Here is a 26,006-nt window from a genome sequence, read left to right as displayed (position 1 = left end):
GATTAAAATGCTTAGTTTTTCTCTTTATATTTATGAAGTCAATTGAGACCATGCATCAAAATCCCAATTGTTCTGGAAAAGCAGCAGCAAATTCTCCTATGACATAGTAAAAATATGGAGTGACAATTAATCTTACATATCCTTTGGGAATGGAGGAAAATGATTTCTTGTACTGTAGGAAAGTGATTCTAATTTCCTCTCCTTACCTAAAAAAATAATTTCAATCACTTCTATATGTTGTCAAGAAAATATATCCATGTAGTTGCAAGATATTGAACTTGAGTCACAAGAGCTTTACTTCTACCTCCAGTTGCTACCCAGAGATTAAACAAGAAATCCACTACTGTTCTTAACTAAAATTAAAAACATCCAGTGCATAAAATATTCTACAGGTACACTGGGAGTAGTCCTGAGGCCCAATATGGCACAAAGCAACAGGGCTTAAGGAAGAGGAAGCTTCTATGCTTCCTGAAGTTCATAAATATGAGTCTTAGGAATTATTTTCTTTAGCCCCCATAATTGTAGAGCAAGCAGTTGCTTTCTGAACAGATGAAGCTTAAAAATTGTTTCTGCCTTCTTTCCATTGCCTACATGAAACTCTGCTTCTTTAGTATTGTGTCTAGACAAATACATACATGGTTTTACCTTCTTCGTAAATAACTTGAAGTTAGGCGTGAGCAGTGAAATCAAGTTTACAGATAAAAGCACTTGTCTAGTAACAAAACATCTGCAAGCAAACAACCAAGCTCAAAGAGCGCAGAAGACTCAACAGTTACAGGTGAAAGTTATACAGGTAATTAAAGCAAATGGCCTCAAAGTTATCCACATAGTAAGTAAATTATTATAGCAAATACATTACAGTGCAAATAAGTTTTAAATGATGTATATATTTGATTTAAACAATCATCATGCATCAGAGGATTAATAATATGGAACAATGTTTTATTATAGGTCCTATTTGTTATAGATCCCTGTAGGGTTAATGTTTATTATTTTCCATTTTCTTTGCACAATTCTGTTTATTTTAACTGCTTCCCCAATTGATTACATTAAAAAAAATCCAAGTATCTTGTTGAAATTGAAAAATAATGAAACTTTAATTTCAGGTTCTGATGATTAAAATGATTTTCTAATTAAAGAAATGGCTTGAAATGTGAAATGTAAAGCAAAAGGTTGATGTTGATTTTTGCAATCTACTGGACCGAAGGAATTTGGAAGTTAATTTTTTTCTCTCATTCATTTTTCTGTCTTTTCTTATTTTTCTAACTTTTGTTTCTTCTATATTTTTATCTTATAAAGAAACTTAATAAAAATGTATTTTTTTTAAAAAATGCAACTATCTTGGGAAAAGAAACACACACATACATACATGTATATACAGCCAAACCTCTATAACAGTTATTAAGTCTGCTGGACCCTATGAATTAATTTTATAATCTTGTTGAAATATATGTATTTGTATTTCTATTGACAGTTTTTTGTTTTATTTTGTTTTTAATATTTGGCTGCAAATTATCTGGAGCTTTTTTTTTTTGCTGGCTTGTTGTTGTTGTTAGTCATCCAAGGTCACATGTTTGAGATGGGCAGCCATGTAAATGTATTGACTGGCTGAATAATAAATAAATGCTACTTTAGAATTACTAACATATGACAGACAGAAGCATCCAACTGACTGAGGCCAACTCTGAGAAAATGTTAAGTTGTACTATCCTTGGTTACTGCTCGGAAGCTGCTAGGAAATCCAGGACTGTAGGGACGTTTAAAAGCAATCCTGGAAAAAGGAATGATAAACCATTCCATAATGCGCCAAAAGTTGTCCATGTGGTTACCAGAAAACCTGGCCCAGATGATTCTCATTATCTGCTGAAGTTATGCCTCATAAAGTCACCACAAATACTGAATTAGCACATCCTGAAAAGTGTGCATCAAATTTTTCACTGCTCTGTAAGCCCATGAACTACCACAAAAGTACCCAACTATTGATTTTGCAACTACAAATACATTTTAAGGAGTAAGCAAAGTTGCAATTATGTAATCCACAAATAATGAGAATCAACTGCGATGTTTACCTTTAGTTATTATCCAAACTGAGAAAGCATTCAAATGTTTTTGAAATAATACAGTAATGTTCAGATTGCTCCGATCAAATCTGTGATATTTTAAAGCCTTTCCCCAAAGCTTTGATCAAATTAATTTCTAACTTCAGGAAGGAGAGGAATTAGCTTTCCTATAGCACAGAGTAACCATGGTGCCTTTTTCATCCTAATCCAATACCGAAGCCAGGATGTATTTAGTGGTAACTTATCTTAATGTGTCAGGAGAGTGACATACAGGGCTGACAAAGAGGGAAGGCAGGCTGGAGCGCCGTTGGTTGCGTGGAGAGGTGATATGCATGGGCAGGACACTCTCCAGGGCTTTGGAAAGCTTTTCACCAAAAGTTTCCTGCGGGGTAGTCCGAAGATAGGAAGAAGAAAAAGGTGCAGACAATGCTAATGGCAGGGTGGAAGGAGCACTGGGAGGGACTGGAGAGGGAAGGAAGGGGGAAAGAGTGGAAGCACAAACTGACATGCTACAGCCAGGTTGAGGCTAAAAAAACAAAAACAAAAAGAAATGAGCATAAATGACATGACTAATGAGCTGAACCTCAGGGACATAATCACGGCAGAAGGCTGATACTGATTATAACAGACAGGGTTACAAAGAAACTTGAAAAGATAACACACACAAAAATAATATGTGCACCTTAGAGGCCTTCAGGTTTTCTTCTGACTATTAAATTCCACTAAATCGAAAACTACTATACAGCAGTTAGCAAATAGTATATGTAGAAAAGAAGCATCTGCTTCAAGTTCAGGTCTTCTTTAGATGTTTACTCTTTTTTGGCACAGAAAACAAGCTCTTAATGAAGAACAGATCTTTCTTCCAAGTGTTAACAATTAAATGTTAATATAACTGTCTCTAGTTATCTTTTCTCCCCTAAAATTGCACTTTTGTTCATTTCAGTTTATTGTTTTTGAACTGGAGTGGCTTCCTAAATAATGCCTTGCCAGGCATCTCTTTATAACTTCATTCAGCTAAGAATTATATGACACAAAATAATGATTCACATTATAACTTGCACACGTTCAGACTTCAAGATTAAAAACATATTTGACAAATGAACAATATGATAGAAGAGTTCATCAGAAAATAAAGATATTATAATTTGCTCATATTCCCAAGGTAGATGGTAATTTACTTATTTTGTTGACTGAACCAATTTAGTGTTTTAAAAAAGTTAGTAGAAGCTCTTCTAAAAGCCAGTTTTTTTTCTTCCCTCCAAACATTTTTCCATGTTTTTTTAAATAATTTTCTTCCCAAATCATCTCTCCACTGAGATTCTCTCAAAACTGTAACTTTCAAAACAGGCTGAATTACTTCTTTTTTTTCTGGAAATCTATTTGTTATCTGAAACTGGCCTGTTCAGAAGAACTATTAATCTACTGTTAGTATTATTTATGATTACTGAACCTTGAAGCAAGGCATGTGAAGACTTTTAATGGGTTATTGTTTAAACAATATTTTTGAACGGAATCAGAGGAACTAAAATTATGCATAAAAACTTAAAACTGAAATGTTGCATTTAATCTTTGGATTAAAAGGGCACAAAGCTTCATAAGTACATTTGAAACGTATGGCGATGTTTCTGTTCTAGAAAAGGATTACCTTCTCTAACTACCTGAATCAATATGATATAAATGAATATATATCATTATCCAAATGTTGCAATCTTTGGCTATGGATCAGATTCTACAACCAGTTATAATTTTTGTCAATGCAGACTTCCCAAGCAGCATTTTTTTTTCATAAAAAGGTATAATGAATAGGAGGTAAGATCATCTAGACCAGGGAGCTCCAACCTATGGGCCGCAGCCCAGTACCAGGCCATGGCCTCTTGGCCACTGGGCCCTGGGAATGGCTGGAGAGCGTGTGCATGTGTGAGTGCACCACCCCACTTGCGCTAGCAGGGGCACCAGGCGGCCCACTAGTGCAGGTGTGCAGGTGCTAGCACCCTGCTGTGCGTGTGCCCATTTGCGCATGTGTGCGCAGGGGCGCACATTTCCCTGCTCCTCCCTTTCCCTCTAGGCCGCCAACCCGGAAAGGTCGGGCAGCTCTATTCTAGATGACCCCCAATGTCAGCTCTGAAAATTCAGCAGAAAAAAATACAAATTATAGGGTAACAAAAATGAACACATAAAGTGGGAAAGGGAACTGTGCCTATAAGCAATTAAAAGGAAGCTATAAATAAATGGAGACATAAGGTTCACTTAAAACTGAAGTGTTACATGCAGCATTCTATAATGGTTAATACTTCTTACCTTGTTTAGCTGCAATTAAAAACTTGCAACACATTCACATAACATGTTTTATTCATGACATCACTTAAACAGAAACTCCATCCCATTACTTTTATTCCACCCACAATTCAACAATGCTTGAAACTAACTACAGAGCTTCAAATACTTCTGTGTGTGCATTTATTACCGGTAAGCATATGTTTCACATTCAGTTCACTATGCTTACTTTCCTATTTTAAAGCAGTATTAGATAAAGGCAAGCAAGAGGCTTGCACACAGTTTTCTATATTACCTATGACCAGCCACAGACTGAAAACCTAAGGCCTAAACACATCCAGGAAAACAGAACAAGATTCTAGGCTTCTTGCCATTCTGCTTAATTTTGTGCTTACCACCGTAGAGGTCTGGTATCCTCCAGGCTGTTGTGACTGTGGCTGACCAACAGGAACTGAATATCCTGAGGCTGGAAGTGTTGGAAGAGACTGTTCATGCTGGAAGGAAACCGTCTGTTGGCTACTCACACATGATTCACTAAAGAGAGATGAACCCTGGCCACTATCAATTGTGCCATCAGCTGTAAAACACAATATAAATATGAATTTTAGATACAGATTCATAATCTCGTGGCATGTTCAAGCCTTGTAAGTGCATAGAACTTTCTCTTTCTCTCTCTCCCCCCTTCTCTGAAGGAAGAGAGCACACATGCTGGCTCAGGAATTCTGCGAATTGAAGTCCACGAATCATAAAAGAGCCAAGGTGGCCTATCCCTGGTTTAGACTATTAAGTCTTATCTAATTATTACATTTCAAATAAATCACTATAATCAAAACTGCAAATATTATCCATAATTCGTACTTTATTGCCATCTGGTGCTGGGGCGGGGCATTTGTGCAGGAAGACAGGGGAGCGGATGGTGCGGCAGGATGGCCCATGGGAAAGGAGTGGAGACTTGCAATCTTCCTTGCAAGCTTCTCCATTGGTTTTGCTTGTAAAAAGCCAGCAAGGAAATCAGCAATTGGCAATCGCATTTTTGTGGGGGGCTGCAATTGTCTTAAGTGCGAGCCGGTGGCCAAGCACTTGAATCACGATCACCCGTGGGACGCTGCAACGATTGAACCTCAAGGACCAGTCGTAAATATGCCCCATTGAGTGCCATTGCAATTTTGAATGGTCGTTCAGTGAATTCTCATTAAGCGAAGACTACTTGTAAAAAACATTGCTCTTAATTTTTAAACAAATTCTTAAACAAGCCATTTCAACAACCCTCTCCCCCCATCTTGTTAATATGTTTGGATTGGCAGACATCTACCATATTGCAGTGCCTCATCTATACAGCAGATAATCCATAATTAGAAGTATTCATTCTGAACACTCTCTGAGAATGCGTTCTTTTGCCAATAGCTACAGAAATAGCTCATATTCCATCCATGAAAAAGGAAGCATTCAAAATAAATTTGAATGCTTGCATATCTGAAATTATCAGATAGAACAATACTCTTCATCTAAGGCAGATATGTCAAACTCATGACGTCATGTGATGTCGCGCAACGTATTGGGACTGTTTTGCCATTGCCAGCAATGGGGTGGGCGCGGCTTCCGGGTGACGCGTCCGGCCCATGGGCCAGCAGTTTGACATCCCTGATCTAAGGCAATAAAATTAATTAGTAAAATATATTCTATAAAATTATTTTAATATTTTGGACTTCTCTATTTACTGGGCCACTGATTTCAATATACAAAAAAATGGAGAAAAAGTCTTTGTAAGGTATTGGACACAGTCCCAAAATTTTTCAACATCAATTCTACAGAGATATATGCCGTAGTCTTATTATTACTACTACTATAGTTCGTCACACAGTCAGCCAGATGTATCTGCATTTTTTGTCCACCTATCAAGTCCTTCCCAAGGACCTGGGATAGGCAGATGTTATTCTTTGATGGCATTAAAGGTAGCATTGCAGGATGTGTACTATTACTACTGTTATTATTTCCTTCAAATCCTCCTGAATAAAAATAACAGCATAAGATTTCTGACTGTGGGCTTTTAAATTTCTTAAAAACTCTTGTTGCAATTCAAAAACAGGCTGAGTAATAACAAGGAGATATATATTATATCTTCACACTTCATCAGCTCCACGGGAATATTTTTAATTGTAGTCTCCAGATAGGTATACTAGGAAATATTTTTACAATTTATTCTAATCAAATCATAGAGCAAACCCAAATACCATGCCTTTTGTATCTCAGAGCCCTGACCTTCCAGAAGGCTGTTAAACCTTGTGTCTCCCCACCCTGTCAGAGCCAGTATGTTAGTGAAACATGTGTCTGTTTCGGTGAACTGGTTATATGGTGCCTTAGTTTTCTTTTGTATCAGGCTGTTTCACTTTGGGGGGTTATGGTGATCCTTTTTATATTGTTTTTTCTTTCTTTTTTTCTTTTGGTAAACTGGTTGTTAGTCACACAGAGTTATACAGTTATGATGGTAGACAGAATCTCACAGATAACAGTTACCTGGGCAGTAGTAACAATTTTGCTTATGGTATAAAAGTCTAGCTTAAGATCAGAAGTTGTATCAAGCCATTTAAAGACGAGCTTCATGGAGTTGGGAGATGATAATTGTAATTCAGAGGAAAGTAACTGAGACACTAATGTGCAATTTCCTCTTTTGGTCTTCTTCCCACTTATATAATTTTAGTAATTTACCTGCAGTTTCCTCCAGCCTTCGTGTCTTACTGAAGAATGCCAAGGAAGCCAAAAAGGAAATCATATATTTTGTGTGTCTGGCATAATTATAAAAGAACACACTACTTTAGCTTGTAAACCCTCTTAAGAGAAGAGGAAGGAATTTTCCCCTATATGTCCATTCTCTCCCCCCATCCCCAGCCGAGTTATCAATTTTTGCCAGTCCAACGATATTTTAATGCTAACACATTCCTCAAACAATTAAAACAATGCCAATATATAGATGGACATATCAAGATGAAGTACACAGAGAAGAAATTAAATTAATTGTGTAGCTGGTAGAAGGAAATGCAAGAGTCTAGTTATTAATACCAAAGACATCTGTGGAATAGATCACAAAGTGCCCGTATGTTAGATTCAAGTTAAACATTAGCAAAAGAAGAAGAAAGTGACTTATGACCATTTTTCATACTTATGAGGATTCAGCATCCCCATGGTCATGTGATCAAAATTCAAAAGCTTGACAATTGGCTACAGTGTCCTGGAATCATGAGATGACCTTTTGTGACCTTCTGACAAGCAAAGTTAATGGGAAAGCCAGATTAATAACTGTGTTACTAACTTAATAACTGTGGCAAGAAAGGTCATTAAAATTTATTTAACTATCTCACTTAGCAACAGAAATTTCAGGCTCAATTGCAGTTGTAAGTCGAGTACTACCTGTTAGTAAGTTCCACACAGTAGTAGATTAGATTGGTTCTCTGGATATGGATCAAGGAAGCTGACTATTTCTTGAAGTGAGGTTAGAAAATAATTTTGGGGAGATGAAAACAGGCAAACAGAGTCAATCTAGATTAATCCTTAACCTGGTTGCAGATGCAGTTCAACTTTTTGGGATCTGATTCTAATCAGAGATGATAGGAAGGCAGTGGTAGTCACAAATGCTTTAGACTCATTTAGACTCATATGCCACATGCTGTGCCTTTTCCTTTATATGCTAGTAAGACAGTGATATATTCTGTATTTGGCTGCATTTGGAAATAATTTAGTAGCTTCATCTTGTGCAGAACAGGACGTGTGAATATTTATGTGGGCCAGTCAGGTCATACAATAGCTAAATTGCATTGACTGTCAATGCATACAAGTATTGAGTCATGACTACTTGTTCAGCAAGAAGAGGGAACTTATGACCAGTCTTTGACGTTCTAGCCATTGCAGTGCACCTGCAGTCACGTGAACAAAATTGCCTTTCCCTTTGTATGCTAGTAAGACAGTGATATATTCTGTATTGGGCTGCCTTTCGAAATAATTTAGTAGCTTCACCTTGTGAAGAATAGGAAAAGGCTGAAGAGGAAATGTATGACCTGTCTTTGAAGTTCTGATCATTGCAATGCACCTGCAGTCACATGAACAAAATTGGGGCACTTGGCAACCAGTTTGTACTTACGACCAACTGCAGCATCTGTGGTCATGTTATTTCCATTTGCTACCTTCTCTGCTGGCTTCCCAGAAGCAAAGTCAGCAGGAAAGGTCCCAAGTTGCCTGCCTAAGTCTCCTCCCAGCCTTTCTTTTCTCGCTCACAATGTACCTGAACTACTTGGTAAAGTAGGTAGTAGAGTGAAACATGTATTCCCCCTCCAAAGGTTCTTTTGAACCTTTTATTTTTTTTTAAAGTTCTCCTAAATAGAGGAAATAGATTGATCCCGCCCAGTCTGATGACAACACCATAATTTATGTAACTATTGGCATTTAATAATAATGTTAATGATAGTAAGGAGGAAATGAAATGGAGAAAAAGAGTGGCTTCTCCACTGTGTGATTAGATGACAATGGCAGCAACTGATTCTGCCAATTTATGGTTCTCTCTGCTAGATATGAAACCAACAATGATGATTTAGATTCTCTTTGTAATTATTTTGTCACTGCAGGAACCAGTGTCTATTTCTGAACATAACAGCAAGGCAGAAACTGCATCCATAGGTACAACATTTAACCATTAATCTCTAATGACAACTTAGCCTCCACGATCCAAGAGTGAAAAAAGTGGAAGTTGGGTGACACCTACAGAAAGTACTTACATAATACGGAAATGCTGGGTTGCTGGAACTGAACCTGTTGATGCTGATCTGCCTCGGGTTCCTCAGGTTCTACTTGGGTAGAAACAGAAGTTGAAGTGGTGGGAACAGCAGTGACACTTGTAGTAGGCACAGCCTGTTTTGTGCCTTGCTGGGCAGACCCTGCTTGTGTTTTCTGTTCTGTCTGCTGCTTCTGATTGACTTCTTGTTGTTTCCTTTTCTCCTGTTCTTCCCTCACCAACTGACGCTGCTCTCTCTTTCGCTTAATCAAAGACACCCTATCCTTTATAGCTTTAGCCATTGTTTTGTGATCTCCTTCACAGACATATCCAGATTCAACCTGAAGGAAGAACAGTTCATACTATTAGACAATGGTGAATTACAATAAATACATCTATTCTATTTATCATATCTATATAGCCGTCATCTCACATGAAAGTGACTCTGAGCAGCATATAGCAATCAATAAAAAAATAATGCCTAAAAACATTCACAGTTAAAAAATAACTATTAAAAAGGCACACAAAACAGGAATGGATGGTATTAACTACAGCAAGACAGCCATTTCTAGAATGACACAACAAAAATAAAACAATCAGCTTGTCAGTTTTAAAGTAACTTTAACTATTAGAAGAATATTAGAAGAAAATATTTGACTTAAAATTATTCTTCATAGTATTCTCCAAAAATGTTATGAGATCTTATTAAAGAAATAAACCACTTGTGTAACTATTAGAATAGGCACTGTTGTTCAGCCTCATAGGACAACTGATCCACAGGTACGTGGAATGGAAGGAAAGCCTAGATGCAGTGTCCTGTTTTATTAACTGAAGTCACAGGTGAACTCAAACCAGGATGTATTTAAGACTTGAATGTTTCAATTCACTTTTAATTAAATATATTCAATCAGCTACTGTTTCAAGTACTGATTTCTATTTGTAATCTTGAAATGAAAGTCTCAACTGTGCTTTTTTTCCAAAAGGCAACTGGACTTTCTTCTTTTTTTTCCTTTGAAAACATTTCACTTCTCATCCAAGAAACTTCTTCAGTTCTAACTGACTGGTGGAGAATGGAAAGATTTATATTCTTTGCAGACATCTGGTTGTTAAGACTTCTGAGGATCGGCTGTTACTTGCTGAGTCAGTTAGTTACAACTGAAGAAGCTTCTCAGATGAGAAGGAGAAACATTTTCAAAGAAAAAACCATCTTTGGGACAACCATGACCTGGATGATTGAGAATCTACATAGACTTGAAATGAAAGGTTTATTATGTTGTTTATATTTATATTTCTGTTGTTTAATATCTCCTGTTCTGTAAATCATTTTGAGGTGGATTTGTTTTGAATTTTTTAAAAAAAATGTCAAATATTTTATGTAGCTAAACTTTAGAAATTACATCTAGAAATATCTGTCTCAGATTGATGGCAGAAAAAGTTTGCTAATTAAATATGACAAGAAACATTCTAAACTGCATTTTAAAAAAGCAAGTGTTCAAGTGACTTGATTGCTTTTAACTATGTAAAACATCATATTATTATTTCTGAATACATGTCAACCATATCTGAAGCATTAAATATACACTAGAACAGTGGTTCTCAACCTTTTTAATGCCGCAACCCCCAACCAGTTGTAGGTCGAGGACTACTCAACTGGTTGTAAGTCGAGGACTACTCAGCTGGTGCAGCACCGTTTGCAGAATGGGACTTTTGGCGGGCTCAGCAGGGCAGAGACAGCCTGGACAATTCCTATTGGCTTTTGAAAGCCAATAGAATTAGACTCTATTCAAGAGAGTCTGTTCTATTGGCTTTCAAAAGCCAACAGAATAAAAGGGAGTAGCACAGCTAAGGAAAAGGGGAAAAAAAATGGCGGACTGCGTTGTTTGGCAACCCCCATGAAATGGTTGTTCGACCCCAAATGGGGTCCCGACCCACAGGTTGAGAACCATTGCACTAGAACTTGGCAATGTATAAAATGAAGAAAATCACTTTTAAGAAACATGGTGGGTCTTGGCTAATATAAATAGTATTTACTTCAAAGTTTTGCCCAATTGTATTGTTATTTGCCTATTTAAAATATTCTTATATTAAATAGAGAGACTTATAGGTTTAGTTACGATTTTTGTACCTAATTCACTCATGAATTATAGCTTCCTGTATTATTTCCTTTTAAAGTATTGTTATCAAAACGCAAATGGACCAAACTGTATTCCAAACTCAAAAATCTATATTTAGAGACAGATACCTAATCCTTTTATTGCTCACCATTTCTTGTGCTACATCCTCTGGAACATCTCTTTCCAAGTCAAAAGAAAATTCTATTGCTTCATTATCCTTGTATTTTCCTTTTAGCTTTTTAATGTCTTCAATTCGTAACCAGAGCTTAATAGCAATTTTCTCTCCATCATCTTCTTCTGCTAATTCTACACGCACACCAGTTTCTTCCTGGAAGAATGCATGGTTCAGAAGGTCCTTGATAGCGTATCTGTTAATCATAGAAAGAAGAGAACAAGATACAATTTAGGGGATCCATGAGTAAGATGGAGATTTAGGGACACAGAAGCAGTGCAACTAAATACAAAGATTATTCAAACTTTACCATTTGAACCGAATATATTTTCTTCCCAAATAAAACCTTAATTCTTATTCCAAGTCAAAATGCATTCATGCCACTTTGTCCTCCAAAGAAAGAAAGCATTTATTTTTTTTTAAAGATCTAAAGGAAACATCATTATGATACAATACTAGTCAGTGGATGAGGCAGCAGATCTTTACTTAATTATTAAATGAAATAGTGTCAATGCATTTTAATGCTTCACCCATTCTTTAAAGAGGAGAGGACAAATGGGAAATTTATGTCCTTTCTAGAAAGAAAGTAATTAGTGCAACTTGAAAGAAAGACTATGGGTGTAATTTGACCTTGATTAAAAGAAAAGTTAATGTGTGCTTGCAAAATCAGTGCCACATTCATAGATTACACACTAAAGAAGGAGTCAATAAACTATGACCTGTGGACAAATACAGCCTACTAATGAAGGAGAATATTTGTAGCTCAGCTTTGAAATGAGGGGTCCTTGGTGCTCTCTGAGCTTGCTTGTTTTCTTGCAAATGTTTCATTACCCTAACTAGGTAACATCATCAGTGCTAATAAGGAGTGCTGTTTGCTGTCAGTTTATATTCTGATGTCTTGCTTGTCTCTGTGGGTGGTAGTGGTCTTAGGGATTCTTTGGTTGGGCTGTTTAGTAATGGCTCTTTGGCAGTTTCTTGACTGTTTACTTGACTGTTGGTCTGAAGTTGCCTACTGTCTGTTTTTGTATAGCCCATGAGCTAAGAAAGAACAGATAGGCAGATGGAGATTGTCAGGCCAAGGTTTTAGCTGGGTTCCCAGGACAAGGGACAGGACTGAAAACTAGAGCATACTGGGTGGGCACTTCTCGGAAGATTCCTTGCTTGCAGCCTGGCGCCATCCCAATGGCAGCTGCACTAAGCCTGCAGACCCAGAGAGGTGGGATTTCGCCCTTTACTGAAAGAAACTGCCAACATTTCTACTAGAGTACTGATGCATTACAGATTAACTGAAAGATTTTTAATCAAAACTGTCAACACACAACCTATTTCTACTGCTCAATCCAAGTAGAAGAACATTTACCTTTCATCTTTATTTTGACGAATGCATCCCTCAATTATTTCCTTCACTTCAGGAATAGCTACTTTATCAAAGCTGGCTGGCTTGACTCCCTGAAACAAAGAAATAAGAGCAAACAAAGAAAGCCATTATCATATATTTTATTTAGATTTATATACATATAAGCAAATACTGTGAATTACCTTATTAAACATATTACACATGAGAGATGAAAGGATGATTTGTCTCATGATTTCTCTCACAGGTTTCTTGACTAAAGCAACTGATTAAAGTATTTTTACAGCATCCAAAAATGGTTATTATAAAATTTATAATCTTGTTCAACTAAACTCACTCACACATTCTACAACCTTGAGCTACCTATTTTTCCTCCTTCCGTCTCTCTCTTACTTTGCCTACATTACCAATATTAATGTGGATATTAATTTGTGGTTTTCATTGGTCCAATAAGGGTATTCCTTTTGTGGACTGATTTCCTCCCAGTGCCAACAGAGTCTTCCTTTTTAAATGAAATAAATATATTTCAGTGTGCATTATTTAGGAAAGTACCTATAGTTGTAACTGTAGGAAATTATCATCTTATTATTGAAATAAGCCATTTTATTTTCTTCCTTTGAATCTGCAAATTTGTTGTTTTCTTTTTCTAACTTTACTGAAATTATCAAATCTGGGCAACTATTATAAACTCTGTTGTCTGGACAGTATCACTTTACTATTAGCAACAAATGTCCACTTTTTAAGACATGGGTGAAATAAGATATGGCTGATTTCAAAGTTACTCCATTTTAACTTTACAATCAATTTGTACAATTTATACACAGTACAAAAATAGTCTAGCCCTCAGAAATATTGCAAGACTTTGGATATTGCAAGTTCTTTTTTAGAACACACACACACACACACACACACACACACACACACACACACACACCTTTTTGATCTTTTGTCCCAGTATTTCTCCATCTTGGCAACTTTAAGATGTGTGGACTTTAATTCCCAGAATTCCCAGCCAAGATGCCAAGGAATTAAGCTATTTTCCAAAGCACCTGAAGGCAGGACAAGAAGCAACGGGTGGAAACTAATCAAGGAGAGAAGCAACCTAGAACTAAGGAGAAACTTCCTGACAGTGAGAACAATTAATCAGTGGAACAGCTTGACTCCAGAAGCAGTAAATGCTCCAACACTGGAAGTTTTTAAGAAGAGACTGGACAGCCATTTGTCCGAAATGGTGTAGGGTTTCCTGCCCGAGCAGGGGGTTGGACTAGATGACCTCCAAGGTCCCTTCCAACTTTACTATTATTATTATTAAGGTTGAGAAATACTCTGTCCAAATCAGGAGATAAGGTTTTCCTGTACAAAGTATTCCATAAATGGGTCCTACAGTCTTCTATCTTATTTATTTCCCACCTTTATTATTTTTACAAATAATTCAAGGCAGTGAACATATCCAACACACCTTCCTCCTCTTATTTTCAGTTAGGTTAGGTTGACAGAGTGACTGGCCCAAGTTCACCCAGCTGGCTTATTTAGTCATCTAGACCAGGAATTTTAAGTAGCAGAATCAGTCAGTCAGTCAGTCAGTCAATTTCATTAAAGAGTAAATGCCACTGGCATTATCTCATGGCCGTATATTTTATTTATTACAAAACATGGACACTAATAGCACATTTCTTGAATTAAATGTGCAAATGTAATTAAAATTAAAGTTGTTCCCTAATTAAAATATAGTAAATGAGTTTTGATTCACTGAATACATATTGTATTACTAAAATAATTCAATCATTTCTCTATGCTCTCAAAAGGTGCCCCTACACACAAATGTGCCATCACACAAGAACCATTTTTTCATCCTGTCATTTAATGGAGAATTTCTTTTCTAACGTGATTCTTATTTATCTTCATTTTTCCATTTTTAATCATTTATTAAAAAAGTTTCTAACAGGTGAAAAACACAGACCCAATTGAAAGATGTAGGTCTAGCTATAACATTCAAAACTACGTGCATATTTAAAACATGGAAATTTTATATTCACAACTGAAAGATCCACACCAACAGAAAAGTCTTTCAAGTTAAAAAAAACAAACAACTAGTATATAAACCAGGTTGCACAGCAGAGTTCAGATAATTTTCTGAAAATTATCTTACTTACTACTGTTTAAAAATAACTTGTATTACAAAAAGTATATATAATTTAATACCAGATGAAGTAAAAACCATTAGACACCCAAGTATTGTGCTCACTGGATACATAAATAATGAAGTTAAGTTTTACATATTTTGTATATGCCATGCATAGAGCCACTTGTTTGGAAAAATTGAGGACAATCAAAAAAGAAGCAAAGAAAAAGCAAGGTGGCTAAGTTCAATTACTTAAGCATGAGCTTAGGTTACTAGAACTCAAGAAGCTGTTATTGATAGACAGTCCTGGTGAAATCCATTGTGTCATGAAGGTCAGATCTGACTGTAAACAACAAATTACCATCTAATCTTCATTCAACCATCTTCCCATAGTCCTCCAAACTGCTCATCTTATTCAAGCAAGTACCAACCTCCAATTCTTATTAAATATCTTTGTAAATTTTAGTTACTAAGATTCAAGGATTAACATACACAGCTATAGGCTGAAATAGATGAGATAAGCATACCACTCTTCCAAATAGGCAATACAGAAATACACCAGTCCCCTTTTCAGTTTTAACATAATAAGGCCATGTATAGCATTTCATAAAAACATGTATGCAAGAGTGCATGTGTGCATATATGCATTGAGGCACTGTAAATAACATTTTATTATCATGTTCGCTCTACACACACACTTTATAGACCCACATATATAAGAATTCTGATTTTAAAAAATCCCCTACAGTCAGCATTCATGGAATAAGGCAGAAGCAATGCAATACAAATCAGTTTTTAATGTCTATATCTATATTTATATAGATATGAAATTAAAAATCTAAGAAGTATAATTTTATATGACAAGACTTTCTCTGACATGATAATCTCCCAGACTGAACATTGACTGCATTTGTTCAGTTCCTACAGTTACCTTTAAAATCCTATTTGGTGTTTATTAAATTATTTTTAAAAATTATAATGATCAAGAGTATTTCTCTCTCAGATAGATCTTAACTACCCCATTAGATGCGTTGAAGACTGGTGGACATATTTCTCTGCACTACATCCAAATCTGTTTTCATAACTGTTTATAGTAGATAATTTGTTTTATCTTCAATCAAAATGAACTCCTACCAGATCAATCAAACAATAGAATATTCATTCAGCAGTAAAATGTCTATAGATTTTACATGGGCATTAGCAGGTATTCTGATTTTCCTTTCTGAACAAGATTAATCTTTCTATTGGACACAGTTATAGTTAGAATCTAACTCTACCTGTCTCACATGGTATATAAGAGGAGTTGTTTTACAATGCATAGAATCTACACAAACTGCAACTTAACTTTATTCCTAGGTTAACAACCAATATTCTGAGCAATCGAGTTACATAATATATCAAACAGCTAGAAAAATACAGATGTTGGTATTGTATATTCTTGTAGCCACAAACATTAAAGACCTCCTATTACACTCCAACAACATGAATGTAACACACAAAATTAACCAGATCTTCACAAAACTTAAGTCGTAACATGTTTCTGAAATCAGTCTGCCTACATAAGAACATTCCTAACCATCTACAAATACTAAATCTTTAAATAAAACATTGTCATTATTAAGTATAGATATAATCTGATACTTATGTTCAAGAGCCTAATTTAAATATATATCTGTATGATTGAAATTCTTACCTCTTTAACGCACTCCTTGTGGGAACAACATAAACAGTGTGAATTTATGATGAGAAACACCGGACAAAAATCTCGCTTTGAAAAATCCATCAGGAAATACTAATATACAAAATTTGTGCACAAAACTGTTCTAACTGGAAACGACTATTAAATTTTACACTTAACGCACAGCAGAAGGAAAGCAGATATTGAGCTTTAAAGGAAACATATCCTCTTCATTTACAACTTTACTTTCCCTCATTCTGTGCAGTCTCCAGAAGTCAGAGCTCTGTTTGGAATACTGCTTTCACAGCCAAGGACCCTTGAGACAGAGAACACATCAGCAATGCCATGCCATATGTAACTCTGTTTAGAGCCCCTCCCATTTGCTTTCCTGTAACTTCTTACAAAGTGGTAAGAAATCTGAACCAGTGCTATTCAATAAACTGTAATATCATGCAGGAAGATAAAGAAAACAGAGGAGAAAATGAAATATCTTTGTTTCTTGAAAGATTACTTATCAGTTGTTTTGCAAACTTAAGTAACAACATTGGGATATTTTTTTTCAGGGGGAAAAAAATTAGGTCACAGAACTCCTTCCCTATTCAGTTCCCACTGCAATCTTTGCAAGAGTTTACAATACATTTTATTCCATCCTAAAACAGAATAGAAATTGATACATTATATCAAATTATTGTTATGGTTACTGTTGCATCTGTCACTGTTATTGTTACATTAGTTAACTTTCAGAGAATACAACTGAAATTGCCCTAGTACTCTTACACTTGACACGGTAGTTGTATCTAACAGCACTTTGAGCTCAATCATTTGGGCAAAGAACTGCACACTGGTCTGCCATTAGCCTATTCTGAGTAAGGTTCAGATGAAGATAGCCCCAGAAAAAGCAACAGACTTTGTTCTGATTAATGGAGATGGTGCCCTTTCATATATATATATATTTGTAATGTCTACATTCAGTTGTAAGAGTCAAAAGAACCTGTTTATTAATAAACTGACCAAACAGTAAAGTTAAAATATATACATATTATAAACTTTTAAAGCAGGCACAGAAAATGTTTTGCTGCTGTTTTTCCATAATGTAAAGCTTTTATTTAGACTAATGTTGTTATATTTTGTGATGACTTCTGTAGTTTACTAGACTGCTACCACTTAATGTTATTACTGGATGATTAATTTGTACCTTTAGAATACTTCATCTATATATATTTTAAAAGGTCTTGTTCAAAGAATCTGAGATGCAGAATATATTTACTTTAAAGAACTGTTTGCTAGTATACCTAAATTATATCCATAACAACATATACTATTATATATACACCAGCTGCAGTTCACCAAAGGTATAATACACAACTGTCTGTATAAAATGTACATGGAGTGTCCCTATGTGTAAATATCAGGAAAGTTAAAACAGTTGGGATAGTAGTCAGTATTTCTTTGAAGCAAGAGACTTAAATACAGAATCTGAAATGAATTTTATTGAGAATTACTTTAATCTTCATGAATTACATTGGCCCACAAATTCCTGAATCAAGCTGCACAAAGAAAGTGCTTTTACAAGTCTACATTACTATTTTGCTAGGCTATTTTGGTGCTAGTTTGAACTAGTTGCAGGCTGCTATAAACCATTAAAGGAATTTTAAAAAGAACCCATGATCCCAATGGAAAACAAAGTTGACCTTGCTTCCCTCCAACCCCACGGCAATAACATGCAAGGCAGTTCATTTGCTCAATGCTCCTTGTGAAACACAAACTCCTATTATTAGCAACAAAGTCTGGGAGGCTTGCATATTTAATTTCTTCCTTTTGGGTCTACAACGTGCCCTAATAAATACAGCTTTTAAATGCATTATTTTAAAAAAAATAACATACCCTACTACTGCTCTTGTTCAGTTTATTCAATATTAACATAATCTAATTGCAAAATTAACTTGCAGAAAGTATAGGTACCTTCTGTAATTAGCCATATTAGATTTTAAAACCACACTATGATACATTTTGTTGAATCTAATTATTCCCTGGAATAGAATATAAAATATCCCTATTGTATTTCCTAGAATAAAATAACTAAACAAGGAGGGAAGCAACCTAGAACTAAAAAGAAATTTCCTAAAAGTTAGAATAATTAATCAATAGAACTTGCCTCCAGAAGTTGTGAGTGCTCCAACACTGGAAATTTTTAAGAAAAGACTGGACAGCCATTTGTCTGAAATGGAATAGGGTTTCCTGCCTGAGCAGGGGGTTGGACTAGAAGACCTCTAAGGTCCCTTCCAACTCTGTTAAAAGTGATATTTTTAAGGTCAGTTTATGGAATATATTCCCTTCATTTTCATTCATGGGTAATTACTGGCATTCACATGGGCAAATGTATATGCACATTCATGCTAGTAACCAAAGATCACATTAGATAATCTGTATAAATATATTTTATATGTCTGTATTTAAAAAAATTGCAAAAAATCAAGTTAGAATCAGATTTAATATCTCCCTCCTGTCTTCACTTTCCACAAACATACACATCCAATATAATTTCAGACTCTTACTTATTCAAGAAGACTGTACTAACGTTAGTTGCAGTTTCCCTCTTAAAAGTGATTATATTAAAAGAGAAGCATACAGCAACTTTGTTGCCATTTCCTGCAATTCTAGTCAGATGTGTCATCCATACTTTTTTTTTAAAGATCAGTTAAATGCAATCACACTTTCAACACTTGTTCTAATTTGGCTGCAAGTTAAATGAGGACATGCAAATGAAATAAAGTAGTGCAGATAGACTGTATATTCATTCTATACAATTTCAATAGGAGAAAAAAATTAGAAACAGATTATTTTATGTTATAATAATAAAGCCTCTAAACATGCATAAGTCTAGATCAGTGGTGGCGAACCTATGGTACGAGTGCCAGAAGCAGCACTCAGAGCCCTCTCTGGGGGCACCCACGCCATCGCCCCAGTCCTAGGCCTTCAGCTGGGTTTTATAAAATCTTTTCGCTTTAGGCCTCCACCACCATGTGCAAAAAAAAAAAGGTTCAATCAGTCAATTTCAACTTCTCACGGGAAAAAAAAAAGATCTTGCAATGTTGGAATTGATTGGTTAAACTTTTTAGTCCCACCCAGCCTGCTGTTACCACTGCAGCCATGCCCACCCAATTGGCCACGCCCACCCAACTGGCCACACCCAGCCAATGGGCCACACCCACTTGGCACTCAATGGTGCATAAGTGGATTTTGGGTTGCAGTTTGGGCACTCAGTCTCTAAAAGCTTCACCATCATTGGTCTAGATCATTTTTTTTCAAACTTGGCAAATTTAAGACATGTGGACTTCAATTCCCCAGCCAAGTTGCCAAGTTTGAAAAACACTAGTTTGGAAAACACTGATCTATATTGTTTTAGTTCATGAGTAAGAATAAAGCAGCTTAAAAAGATTTAAACCAAGTTGGATTTGAGCAATCCAAATATTAATGTTCACAAATCCTCCATTTGCAATTAATCAATTTGGTCTTTCCTATAGGTCTAGGTCTGAAAAATATAATAATTATATAAATTATATAAAAATTCTAGCCTTCATTAATTCTGTGCCTTTGCACTAAGACAAGTTGTAAAAGTTATATATGCTTATAAGAATTCTGTAATAAAATATATGAATTCTTGGTTATTTATGTTTAAATTTTATGTATACATATAAAAGCTGTATTTCTCCATAAAATACAATAATGCATTGAGAACTGATCACTAATTCTTTTAGCCTATAATATTAAATTCAACTACATCAATTTGACATAGAAAATATTGTCAGACAGTTCCCATCTAATAATACTTTTAATTGCTCCTGTTTTCCCCCCCCCCCAAATTCTTATCAAGATGCTATAGCACAATGATGGCGAACCTTTTAGAGATTGAGTGCCCAAACTGTGACCCAAAACCCACTTATGTATTGTCAGCTGCCGGGTGGGTATGGCCCATTGGGTGGACATGGCTGCGGTGGTAACGGCAGATTGGGTGGGACAAGTTCAATCAATCAATTTCAACTTTGCGAGATCTTATTTTTTCCTGTGAGAAGTTGAAATTGATTGATTGAAACTTTTTTTTTTTTTTTGCAAATGGCAGTGGAGGCCTAAAGTGAAAAGGTTCTATAAAACCCAGCTGAAGGCCTAGGACTGGGGTGACGGTGCGTGTGCCCACAGAGAGGGCTCTACGTGCCACCTGTGGCACGCGTGCAATAGGTTCGCCACCACAGCTATAGCATTTAGGTCCATTGCTATAGAAAAAAAGACTGTAATGCTAACCTTATTTTCTGTGAAGGCAAATTTATGAATTCAGCAACATGAACTAGATAATAAGGGTGAAATGTTATTTAGTCTAATAATTTGCAGACTTAATTAAGTTTACGTGTTCTATAAAAGATTTATTTCTATTTGTGCTATTTATTTGCCCATAAATGTAACTTATTTTTATACCAAATAGACATTCTAACAATTGTCTAAACTGAATCACTGACATTTCCACTTACCTAAGACCACTGCATTTTCTACATTTACCCAAATATCCTCTATTATATGTGTCAGTCCCATCTTATCTGGATGCTGTTTCAGTAAGATATATAAAGCTGAATTTTTTTAGAAAGATGTTTTCAAGTTGAACTGAACTCCTACTAACTACATAAATATAATCATTGTGCTTCACATATAACAATTAAAAGGCATTTACAGAAAAATGCATTAAATGTGGTAAGCAGAAAAACCATACAATTAAAAAAAAAAAACCTAAAAATCCCATCAATTGAGTCTATATTATGGCTTCAAAGATAGAAAATAAATCCAAGACACTCAAGGACAGAATGTCCTTAACAAAGTGAAACAGTATGTCTTCATTTGTGGTTAAATACTTAGTGTACCTCCAGGAAATTAATAACAAACTCAGATCTAACACACATTTGTATGGAAATACAGGAAACTAACATACCGGAGATCCTAGCCTCAGGTGTTCAGCATAGTTATGGAATAGTTTGGAATCTCATTATTCATTGTTTTCACAAACAATTGTACTATGATCTTTACTATTTCTTATTTCACATTTTTGCAGTTTTTGTTAATAGAAGTCAAATCACAGAAACTGGGAAGCATATTTAAAATGATTAAAATTATCCACATGAACCAATATCAATTTTTAATTCTTAGAATATTTAGTTGCACCAATTTAAAAAGTTTATCTTTATAGCTCTGGGCCATGTTTAGTTATTTTCAAATTCCCCTCCACAGGCTGCAGCTGGTATGAAATAATGTTTCCAATCCATAAACAAATTTTATTCATATGAAATGATGAACTTTACAAATCATAAGAGAGTTCTTCTCTTATTTTACAATACTATATCTTATCTGTATCCAATCAAAATTAAGGTCATCCAAAGCAACATTTTTACATATGTAGAGATATAGGAAGACAGAGGAATATCCATCAAGTTTGTAGTTTGACACAAAGCTGAAGGGGAATGAATGATACATTAGAATACCAGCTCAAGGCTCAAAATATGAACAGTGGACTCCATCCAATAAAATGCTGTTCAAAGAAATGAAATGCAGGGTGCTGCACTTAGGTAGGAAAAAATGGATAGGTTGATCCAAACCAGGTATCTGAATCAGAAGAAGCACTCGCAAAAATGATCTGGATATTCTGGTAAACATCACATTATATACCACATTAAGCCTGAGTTAGCCAGCAATGTGTAGCAACTGCCAAAAGAGCTAACACTATTTTAGGCTACCCCTAAAGCAGGAGTGTCAAACTGCCGGCCCACAGGCCGGACATGTCATGAAGAAACCGCGCCCACCCCATTGCCCGCAATGGGGAAAAAGGTATGATATGTCTCGCAATGTCACGTGACATCGCAAGTTTGACATGTCTGCCCTAAAGCATTGGAACTATAAACAAGTGTGTCCTACACGATCTAGTGGGTTGGGACAATTCTGGAGCAAGCAGCCCTGCAAATATGCTAAGCCATAAGAGTTTTAAAGGTAAATCCCAGCACCTTAAAATGTACCCAAAAAACACATTAGCAATTATGGCAGGACTCAGAAAATCAGTGTTCTGGGCTTCCATTGCTATAAAGCAGGGGTGTCAAACTCGCAACATCATGTGACGTGTCGTGACTTATGGCAACTTTTTTCCCATTGCTGGCAATGGAGTGGGCACGGTTTCACTATGATGCATCCAGCCCGCGAGCCGGCAGTTTGACACCCCTGCTATAAAGTATGCTGACTGCTGCATTGTGAACAGATGCACTTTCCAATTAATATTTATGGGCAGCCCCAAGTAAAGCACACTATAATAGTCTAACCAGGTGGAAACAAGGTGTAAGTTACTGCAGCGAGATTCTCCTGCATCAGATAAGGTTATAATTGGAGCAGCAGCTGAAATTCAGCAAAGCTGCTCTAGTCATCAACTCCACCTGCTTCTATAGCAGAGACCAGGAAGACTCTCAAATCACAAACCTGCTCCTTCATAGGTAGCATCTGCCCACTTAGAGCTCATACTGGCATCTACAGAAACCCCAATGTAATAAAATAATAGTAACTTTGTTTTACTTGGTTTCAATTTAATCTTACTTCTCTCTCATACAGACCTTCATAGTTTGCAGGTACAGGGACAGATTGTCAACAGCGTATTTCCTGCAGCCTGGAATAGGGATATAAAGCCCTTCAGGGCTTGGGACCAGGTTATCTGAGGGACCGTCTCTTGCCGGTCATATCCACCCAGCCCACTAGAGCAGAGAGGCAAGGAATGTTGCGGGTCCTGTCCCCAGCGGGACCAGAAGAAGAGCCTTCTCCCTGGTGGCTCCCTCCCTCTGGAACATTCTCTCCAGAAATTACACTGCCCCCCACTCTGATACTCTTTTGTAAGACCCTGAAGAAGTGGTTTTACCAACAGGTCTGGGGAACCAGAGTGAGATTCTTCTTCTTTTTGTGACATATCCATTATCAGACGTTGGCGATCATGTTGGCAATTTGAGTATGTATTGTCGCCGAGAAGGGGGGGTTATTGTTTTATTATTATTTTATTATTTTTATTTTTTTTACATTGTGTTTTCATTATCTGTAAACCGCCAAGAATTGCCATGAGCAAGTAGGCAGCTATATACGTTATCATAAACAAACAAACAAACGAACAAGTAAGTAAGTAAGTAAATTTCAGTGTTATAAGCATACAAATGATGATGATACCACGTTCCATGACATCAGATGATCTCCCCCACAGGCTTCATACACAGGTTAAAGAGCAAGGGAGAGAGAACAAAACCTTATGCCACATATCCGAAGCCCTCTTTTCCTCCTGGCTGAAACTGCCTATTTAGGAAGAAATGGATCCACCTCAAAAGTATCTCCAATTCCAAGCTCCGCCTTGTACCAGGCCCTGAAGTCTGATTTAAAAAGGTCCAAGTTATCTGTATCATCTAGGGTGCTGCAAAGTTGGTCCATTACCCATCTCAACAATCTTCCTTATAAAGGGGAGGTTGGAGACTGGATATTGAGTATGCAGAGTTTATAGGTAGTGATTAATTAAAAAGATTTGATGGCAATTTCTGCATACTTCAGAAAACCAGAAATGTTAACAAACAAAGGAAACAGACTTTTTTTTTTTTTTTTAAAAATGCTCTTGAGTAGACCTTGATTCCTTATGAACATTAAGAGTCTTACCACCAACCTTCTTCTGGCATTGTGACGTCCCAATCTTGGCATCCCTAGGCAATCTCCTATTGAAGTACTAATCAGGGCTGCCTTGCTGAACGTAATTCAATCTAAATTGGCTGTACACTGCCACCTGCTGAGGCAGAACAGATATACCCCTTTATAAAAGCATCCATCTGAAGAAGCAAATAAGCTTAGACAGAACTTTGCAGTTTAGGTCTATCAAATCCTAATCAATGAGATATATTTTTTTCCTCTCCTTGAAGATGTATGCTACACTTTTCAACCTAGAAAAGTTATTGCTCACCTTTAAAACTAAGAAATACTTTCAGAAAAAGCACAGTAACTAATTACAGACATCACAGGGAGCAATACATGGACAATTTAGCACAATTCTCTTTGCACTAACTGTACTATTAAATTGCATGCAAAACAAATACTGTAGCATGTTTGCCTACAGTACAAACCAAATGGATAGAGCAAAAGCCAGAAGACTGCATCACACAGAGAAACACAATAAACTGCAATTTTGTATCATTAATATTTTTGTGATACTGCAGTTCTATTAGTGTTCTGTTGATTCGCATTTCACAGAACACCACAGCCTAAGACACATGCATTGTGTACCAGAGATTTAAGGTTTACTCCCAGCATTTTATGATAAAGTTAGAAAAATCCTAAGACTCTTCTGCCAATTAGTGTCAATTATATTACACTGAACTTAAAAGATCAACAGTCAGACTCAGTATAAAGCAAATGGGGATGTGAACAGAATACATGATTTCCAGTACGCTACAGACCAAACCAGGTAAGTGGAGGTAGGAAAGGGAAACACTGGGAAGATGCTGGGTAGACCTGCTGCATAGACCTGATTGTGGTCCTTGGCTTTAAGCATAGCATATCCAATGAGTCCATCCATTTTAGTTTTACCAGGCCTTCCTTTCCCTAGATGCCCTCCCATCTCTGTATCAGCTGCAGCATGAAGGATATTGAAAGGAAGCCACGAATATTGGCTGGTGTGTTAGAGCCCAGGCCATGCAAAGAATGGAAATAATAATAATAATAATAATAATAATAATAATAATAATAATAATAATAATGATGATGATGATGATGATGATGATATTATTATTACATCAGATGGTTGAAGAAGAAAAAATGGCTTTGGAAGAATATCTGAAGAACAATGATGAAGATGCACTGAAATTAGTATATCAGGAAGGCTTACTAACTACTGGAGAGACCAAACTGGCCTACAAGAAAGACCAAAAGAAGAACAGAATAGAGGCATGGGAAGACAAAGCACTACATGGCCAATACATGAAAAAAATAGCTGGGAAAGCAGATAATAATAAAACCTGGCAATGGCTAAGAGCAGGAAAATTGAAGAAAGAGACCGAGGGACTAATTCTGGCTGCACAAGACCAAGCCTTAAGGACAAATGCATACAAAGTCAAAATTGAGAAGACAGCAACAGACAGTAAGTGCCGCCTATGCAAAGAAGCTGAAGAAACAGTGGACCACTTGGTAAGCTGTTGCAAGAAGATTGCACAACTGATTACAAGCAGCGGCATGACAAAGTAGCAACAATGGTGCATTGGAAGATCTGCAAAAAATATCATTTGCCTGTAAGCAAAAACTGGTGGGATCATAAAATAGAGAAAGTCATAGAAAATGATAAAATTAAACTGCTCTGGGACTTCAGAATTCAAACAGACAAGTACCTGCAACATAACACCCCAGACTTAACAATTGTCGATAAGAAAGACAAAAAAGTC

General features: G+C 36.2%; 1 protein-coding gene across 13 annotated transcripts in view; it reads right to left on the bottom strand.

The window, feature by feature from the left end:
- The window catches only part of WNK1 (WNK lysine deficient protein kinase 1), a 167,250-nt gene that overhangs the window by 53,684 nt on the left and 87,560 nt on the right, over positions 1–26,006 (bottom strand). For 8 of the 13 annotated variants that reach the window (XM_039355112.1, XM_039355024.1, XM_039355189.1 and 5 more), the window contains 5 exons: positions 12,740–12,828; positions 11,356–11,575; positions 9,098–9,434; positions 4,730–4,911; positions 2,332–2,586 (listed from right to left, as the gene is read on the bottom strand). In XM_039355112.1, coding sequence (XP_039211046.1) covers positions 2,332–2,586; positions 4,730–4,911; positions 9,098–9,434; positions 11,356–11,575; positions 12,740–12,828 — 1,083 coding nt within the window. Of the gene's footprint in view, positions 1–2,331; positions 2,587–4,729; positions 4,912–9,097; positions 9,435–11,355; positions 11,576–12,739; positions 12,829–16,548; positions 16,861–26,006 lie in introns of those variants that run through there. The other 5 variants (XM_039355433.1, XM_039355841.1, XM_039355920.1 and 2 more) reach the window with 2 other exon arrangements.

The sequence above is a fragment of the Crotalus tigris genome, unplaced genomic scaffold (assembly GCF_016545835.1).
Source record: "Crotalus tigris isolate CLP2741 ecotype Arizona unplaced genomic scaffold, ASM1654583v1 scf7180000017541.2806704, whole genome shotgun sequence".
NCBI lineage: Eukaryota > Metazoa > Chordata > Lepidosauria > Squamata > Viperidae > Crotalus > Crotalus tigris.
The sequence above is the reverse complement of the archived record's forward strand: the minus strand, read 5'-3'. Positions and strand labels throughout refer to the sequence as shown.